Below are 7550 nucleotides of genomic sequence, written 5' to 3' on the forward strand. Positions count from 1 at the left end.
TAAGCAGAGATGTAGAGACCCAAGCCTCTTTTAACTTTGGTTCCCCAATAACTATTATTTAGAAATACATTAGAATGTTGAAGAATTGCTGTAGTTCACGAAGAAACGCAAATTTCACAAATCAAGATGCAGAAAGCTATTTTTGAACAAATTTACAGCCTGGGTTTTTTGGTAATTTCAGCACGGATTTTGACTTGGGGTATGTAATTTTCGAACCCTGGTTTCCTTTTCTGTTCCCATGTAGGTGAACATGATGAACCTGAGCCAAATTTGGTACCAAAAATCATGGATTCCCAGAGGGATAGCGATGAAGAAGATGGCAATGAAAAATCTCTTCTGTCCCATGAAACGTATTTATGCCAGGGTGAGTCTTAAGGTAACCAAACCAATGAACTTGGAGAATAGCTCCCTAACATCCCAGAATCCTTTCTGTGACAGACGGAGGAACAAATAGCTGTTTTGTTTATCACTGGGTTGGATCCTCCAATTCTGTTCTTTAGAGCAGAGGTGCCTTCCTCCAAAAGAAGCCTTTCTCTGACATCTTACACCAGGGAAAGTTTCCTATGGATCCATGGAATATGGTTGCCAGCCTCCAGGTAGGGCCTGGAGATCTGGAATTACAACTGATCTCCAAACTACAGAGATCAGTTCACCTGGAGGAAATGGCTGGAGGGTGGACTCTATGGTATTGAACCCTGCTGAGGTACCTCCCCAGGCTCCACCCCCAAATCTGCAGAGATTTCTCAACCTGAAGCTGGAGACTCTAGATCAGGGGTAGGGAACCTGCGGCTCTCCAGATGTTCAGGAACTACAATTCCCATCAGCCTCTGTCAGCATGGCCAATTGGCCATGCTGGTGAGCTGATAAGTATTGAAGTTCCTGAAACATCTGGAAAACCCACGAGGATCCTACCCTGCTCTAGATCAAGCCCCATAGAACACCAGTGCGTGCTTTCTTGCATTTGACATACGCCTCTACTCAAGCTCCAACAACTCCTGTGATATCACCTTGGAGGTTGAAGGAAAGAGCTTTCCTTGTCACCAGTGAGTGTCTACATATCCTGTTTACTGACATGAGTTAATCCCCCAAAATTTGCTTTGTAAACACCATTGCGGGGTGCCCTTCCCATTTATTTGTCTCTCTGATCTTCAGAGTGTATGTGGAGGGGTACAGTATTTATTTCTGCACTCCAGCCGCCCCATGTTGTGCACAAGTTCTTATATGTGTACAGCTCTCTCCACCTGAGTGTGAACACTGCTTTTCAGTATTACCCTATCCCATGTGGGGCCCAGAGATTACAATTTCTCTCCAGACTACAGAGATCTGGAAGTGCCATCGCAGATGTAGAAAATGGCTACTTTGGAAGATGGACTGTATGGCAATACACTCCGCTGAAGCCCCTCCCCTCTTTAGGCTCCACCCTCAAATCTCTTCCCGAATCCCCCAGCCGGAATTGGCAACTGTATTGCTTTTCTCTGGTCCCTTCCGCACACGCAAAATAATGCATTTTCAAACCACTTTTCACAACTGTTTGCAAGTGGATTTTGCCATTCCGCACAGCTTCAAAGAGCACTGAAAGCAGTTTGAAAGTGCATTATTCTGCATGTGCGGAATGAGCTTCTGATTGTGAGGAAAGTACAACATTTGCATCAACATTTATGCGCTCTAGCTTAATAATATGTTCAAATGTATGTGACTGTCAGGAACAGAGCCTGGCCTCATGATCACATGGGCCCCTTCCGCACACGCAAAATAATGCGTTTTCAAACCACTTTTCACAACTGTTTGCAAGTGGATTTTGCCATTCTGCACAGCTTCAAAGAGCACTGAAAGCAGCTTGAAAGTGCATTATTCTGCTTGTGCGGAATGAGCCACGGACACAGCAGCCTTATATCAGGGGAGAGGGGGGGAACCTGTAGGTCATCCCAGTCTCCTTAAAGGGAAGAAAGGAAATGCAACTGCAATCGATAATATTATGCTTCTCCCTCTCAGACCTTTGATTTGAAGATTCTTCTTGCTCCATACAGGATGCTGTTAGCTTCAGTCAGCCCTTATTTCAGAGACATCTTCACAAATTCCAGCGGGTGGCAAAACAAGGCGCTCCAGCTGAAAGACCTGACCTCCTCCACTCTCCACAGTCTCCTGAATTACCTCTACACAGAAGAGCTCTCCCTCACACTAGAGACCGCCCAGGACCTGTTTACAGCAGCCAGCAAGCTCCAGATCCTCCCACTGAAAGAAATAACTGGAAGGTAACGTTGGTGCCCCTGCTTAAGTTTGCAAGTTTCTCACCAGTGGCAATGCGACTCTCAGAGAGGCCTGTCTGGTGGAAAATGTCGCCTGGTGCAAACTCTGAGTTTTCTGCCCCACCGCCATGGGCAGCCACCCTCATAAGAACATAAGAACAAGCCAGCTGGATCAGACCAGAGTCCATCTAGTCCAGCTCTCTGCTACTTCAGCAGTGGCTCACCAAAGGTGCCTTTGGGAGCTCACATGCAGGATGTGAAAGCAATGGCTCTCTTGCTGCTGCTGCTGCTGCCCTGAGCACCTTGGTCTGCTAAAGGCATTTGCAATCTGGAGATCAAGGGCTGATCCAAGATTGGTAGCCATAGATCAACTTCTCCTCCATAAAATCTGTCCAAGCCCATGCCCAAGCTATCGGGTTAGTGGCCATCACCACCTCCTGTGGCAGCATATTCCAAACACCAATCACACGTTGCGTGAAGAAGTGTTTCCTTTTATTAGTCCTAATTCTTCCCCCCAGCATTTTCAATGGATGCCCCCTGGTTCTAGCATTGCGAGAAAGAGAGAAAAATTTCTCTCTGTCAACATTTTCTACCCCATGCATAATTTTATAGACTTCAATCATCCACAACCAAACAACCTTTTTTGCACCAGGTCTTGAAGTCAGTGTAGGGACCCCGGGGGGGAGGAGGAGGGGTGTGGGGGTGATTTTCTGCCCCCCACATGACTAAATGGCCACAGCCCAGGGACATTTGACCTCATATGTCCCCCTGGGTGGTACACCCCTGGACTCTCAGCTTCCCAAATATTAGAATTTGAATGTTTCTAAACATTCCAGTTCTTCCAAATCTCTGTCCTAATCATGCATTTGCAAAGAATGATGGAATTGGAAGGTTTACAGATTTTTCCCTTCTGGTTCTCCCTAACAAGCCTATTCACCCCCACTCTCACTGCCGGGCCATATTATCCACAAGGCCAACTAGGGGCCTCATAGGTACTAGGAGCCATCATTTTTTTCATAAGTATGTTATATACACACACACACACACACACACACATTACTTTAATTCCATATTGCTTATTGGTCCCTTGTTTGTCAGTATTTCTATTCCATTATTCAGGCAAAAGTAATAAAAGGCAGGCGATGCTGCATTTCAGTTTGTATCTGGTCTTCCACCCGTTTTAGTCCATTTCTAAGAAATGTTTGTTTTTGTAAACCTCGCCACTTATCTGCAGAATGTCAGAGGATCCCTACGATCCCATTTCGTACAGCCATGTGCTGAACAAGTAGTCATTTTGTTAAAAAACGGAGAAGTTGTAGTCAGAGGAGGTTTGTTTTGTGTCAGTGAAGAGGGTAGGGGAGACAGAAGGTCAATAGCACGCTAATGTCAGGGTTGTGAAGTTATGCTGCCTCCTCAGTTACTGCACGCCCATGAGCAATACAGTCCAGTTATGACCCAAAAGCCGAGGGTCCCAGCCCCACCCTCGCTTTGCACACCAGCTGGGTGACCTTGGGCTAGTCACAGCTTCTCGGAGCTCTCTCAGCCCCACCCACCTCACAGGGTGTTTGTTGTGAGGGGGGAAGGGCAAGGAGATTGCAAGCCCCCTTGAGTCTCCTGCAGGAGAGAAAGGGGGGATATAAATCCAAAACTCTTCTTCTTCTTCAAGTGGAAAACAATCGTTTTACTACAACATGAAGGGGAACAATTGTATTGTATTGTATTATTCGATTTGTATGCCGCCCTCCCCCGAAGGGCTCAGGGCGGTGAACAACGACAACAAACATCAGTAACCATAACATCAAGCAACAAAACATTCAATAAACATAGGATCAATAAACCCAACATTATAAACATAGGATTATGAACAACAAGAACATCAATAATCATAACATCATAAGCTATAAGGCAAATTGCGGATGGGTAGGTAATAGTTAAATGCTAGACCATCAGAAGAGCTCACAGCCTACTGGTTATAAGATATTGGAGATCATTTGTTTCCAGTTTCCTCCCGCCGCCCTCCCCCCCAACACAAACACAAACACAAACACAAACACAAACACACACACACACACACACACACACACATAGGGCATTTCCCTGCAAGAATATTGCATAGGTTGCCATGTAAATGCTATCACGAAGTAATCTTCGATCCTCTGTTCATGTATATAATATATTTTCCAGACTGGTTAATTAGCACTAATAGTTTCTCTCAGTGTGCTCATTAAGATGGCATGGTTAAAACATTCATCACATCACCAGCATAAAACTGGAAGAATGTGTTATTTAAAATAAATTTTGAAACAGCATTAACAGCAAAGGGGCTGATAAAGTCAGATAATTAATATCAAAACAAATTAAATTTCTTTTAAAAAATGTTAAGGTAGTCCCATGTAGAAACACTGGGTCATTACTGAAAAGTGGGGTGACGTCTCATCACAATGTTTATTGGGCCGGCTTGTCATTGCCTTCCCTAGTCATCTACACTTCATCCCTGAAAAGCTGGCTACTTATTATACTGACGTCGTAAGGATGGAAGGCTGAGTCAACCTTGAACCAGCTACCGGAAACCAACTTCTGTCAGGATCAAAGCAAATGAAAAAGGGCTGAGCTGGTATCCCAAATTCCTCATGGAGGTGTTTCATATTTGTGGTACTACCCAGTGGTGGGATCCAAAAAATTTAGTAACAGGTTCCCATGGTGGTGGGATTCAAATTGTGGCGTAGCGTCAATGGGGCTGGGCGGGGCACGACAGAGGCATGGACAGGCATTCTGGGGCGGGGCATTCCTGGGCTGGTTTGTGGCAAGGCCTTGGCATGCTTGCTTGGAGGTCCTTGGGGCCGGAAGCGAATGCAGGTGCAGGCTGCCACGCGCGCCCGGTGCACCTCCTGCTAGACTGCTTCAAGTTCTGCAGCTACTGCTGAGAGGAGGGGCGTAACTAAGGCAAAAATCACGTGGCAAAATCACCAATTAGTAACCCCCTCTCAGCACACACAAATAATTAGTAACCTACTCTCGGGAACCTGTGAGAACCTGCTGGATCCCACCTCTGGTACTACCACTGAAAAGGTCTTGCCCCGGGCAGCTTATCCAGGGGCTATCTTAGCCAATGGGCAACAGTGGGAGCTTCCCCAACAGCCCACAGCCCCGTGCCCTCAAAGGAGGGGGCAGGAAGCTCCTGTTGCCACTTGCACCTGCCCCATCTGGGACTTCTGAAGGCAGCAATGGCTCCTGTCTACCTCACATGGGACAACAGCCATTCTTTGCTTGGCTCTGTTCAGGGCTGGCAGTGATCCTGGGGGCCCTTAGAGACTTTTGCCCACCACTCCAGAATCACTAAGGCTGCCCCTGAGAAAATTTTACCTCAGGTCGAAATAACACCATCTTCATCTGGGGACCTGAGTGGGAGAAACCAGTGGTTTACTTCAAGCACTTCATGCCTTCTCTTTTGTCCTGTCAGATTTCTGGAGAAAAACATCACCATGAAAAACTGCCTCAGCCTTTATCACCTGTCTCACGAACACGGTCACCTAGCTCTGCTGGAAGCAACCTCAGGTTACATCAGCCAACACTTTGAGCCCCTCGCTAAGACAGATGACTTCCTGAGCCTGGAATTCCACCCACTAGTGGGCCTTATTGGCTCCGACAGCTTGGAAGTGGCCTCTGAGTTGACCATCTACCAAGCCATCCACGCAGCTGGGTGGAGTCGCGTCGGTAGCCTCCCACTGGCCCCAAGAATTGCTGGGGCATGTCCGCTTTCCCCTGCTGACTCCCAGGGAGGTCATGGAAGTCCAAGCAGATGTCTCAGAGTATTACAGGCACCTCCGTCTACGGTGGAAGGAACTGGATGGGGCAGGAAGGCTGCTAGAGAGTGGGGGACTCAGGAAGGGCATGCACGACAACTGTATTGTCTGTGTGGAACTCCATGAAAACTGGACCCAAAATGGAGATAGCCCACAGTCTTACCTTCACTGTTTTGACCCACATTCGGGGAAGTGGGACAACTTGCCACCATTGAGGTATCTGAGTTATTCTGGATGTGCATCCTTGGATTTCAAACTTTACCTGTCAGGAGGCCAGAAAGGGGACTGCACTTTTGTGGACAGCCTGTACGAGTACAATTCTTTGACCAGCCAGTGGACTCAGCTTCCATCTATGTCCACCCCCCGGGCCGTGCATGCCTTGTTAGCCTGTAACAAGAAGCTCTACGCTGTGGGAGGCTGCAGCAATACAGGTCCACTGACTTCCACCGAGGCCTTCAGCGTGAGCCAGAGCATTTGGGCCCCGATCTCTAATCTGCCCCTCGCTTTGATGTACCCTTCTTCTGCTGTCCTCAAGAGTAAGCTTTACCTCATAGGAGGGAAGTCCTCTAAGAGCTATAGGGGCCTTCTTATCTATGACACCAAGACTGATCAGTGGAACGAGGTGCTCATGGAGTTTGCCTGCTATGGAGCCGCCGCTGTCTCGGTTGGTACCGGGCTGTATGTTATTGGTGGATATACAGAGGAAAGGGCTGGTTTTCTGGTCCGTAGTGCGGTGGCCACAGAGGACATCCCTTTCAGCACCAAAGGGAGCTTTTACCTCCATGAAGATGGCAGAGTTAACTGGGACGTGACCATCCCTGAGCTGCCAGTGGCTTTGACTTTCGCATGTGCGGTGGAGCAGCAAGGGAAGATTTACCTGTTAGCTGGCAAAGATGATAATCGTTCATACAACACCTGTTACTGCTGGGTGCTGCATGACACACACTGGACTCTGTGCCCAGAGGAAATCCCTACTGCCAGTGATGGAAGAATATTCAACTGTGCCATCTTGAAGATGCCCAAAATGCCAATCCAGTCCCTTCTGCTAGAGACGTCAGCAGCCTTGGTAGTCGTCGGGGTCGATGAGACCAAGAAAGGACAATCTGGTTACTCTTCCAGAGAGGGCTGCAGCCTTAACTGCTGCTGGGGTGGACGATAGTCTATCTGGTTCCCTGTACTGTTAGTAATGAAAACCCGTAACAAAGATCCTAAAATGGGACTGTCCTTCACCTCCAGATTCCTTTTTATTTCCTGGCCACTGTATATGAAATAATGAGCTGCTTGGGGGGGGAAGTGATCACGGCGCATAACCCCATGTTGGCTTCTCTGCTAGCTACGAAATGATTGCATCTGTCCTAGACTCCTATTAAAAGCCTCAGGATCTACTCTAATGGTTCACTATTTCCTCTATTGTCATATCTCAGCTAGAAGCAGTTTCTTTGTTTCACTTCTGCCTTGCCCTTCCTCTGACACGGTATGCACACAGCTACCTCATGCCAAG

General features: G+C 47.5%; 1 protein-coding gene across 1 annotated transcript; it reads left to right on the forward strand.

The window, feature by feature from the left end:
- The first annotated feature begins 285 nt into the window (after positions 1-285).
- On the forward strand, positions 286-7208 carry LOC125438864 (kelch-like protein 12). Its single transcript, XM_048507498.1, is given in 5 exon segments — positions 286-368; positions 984-1043; positions 2028-2252; positions 5707-5977; positions 5979-7208. Coding segments are annotated over 5 exon segments (1869 nt in total).
- Positions 7209-7550: the final 342 nt, after the last annotated feature.

This window comes from Sphaerodactylus townsendi, linkage group LG09 (genome assembly GCF_021028975.2).
Source record: "Sphaerodactylus townsendi isolate TG3544 linkage group LG09, MPM_Stown_v2.3, whole genome shotgun sequence".
Classification (NCBI taxonomy): Eukaryota; Metazoa; Chordata; class Lepidosauria; order Squamata; family Sphaerodactylidae; genus Sphaerodactylus; species Sphaerodactylus townsendi.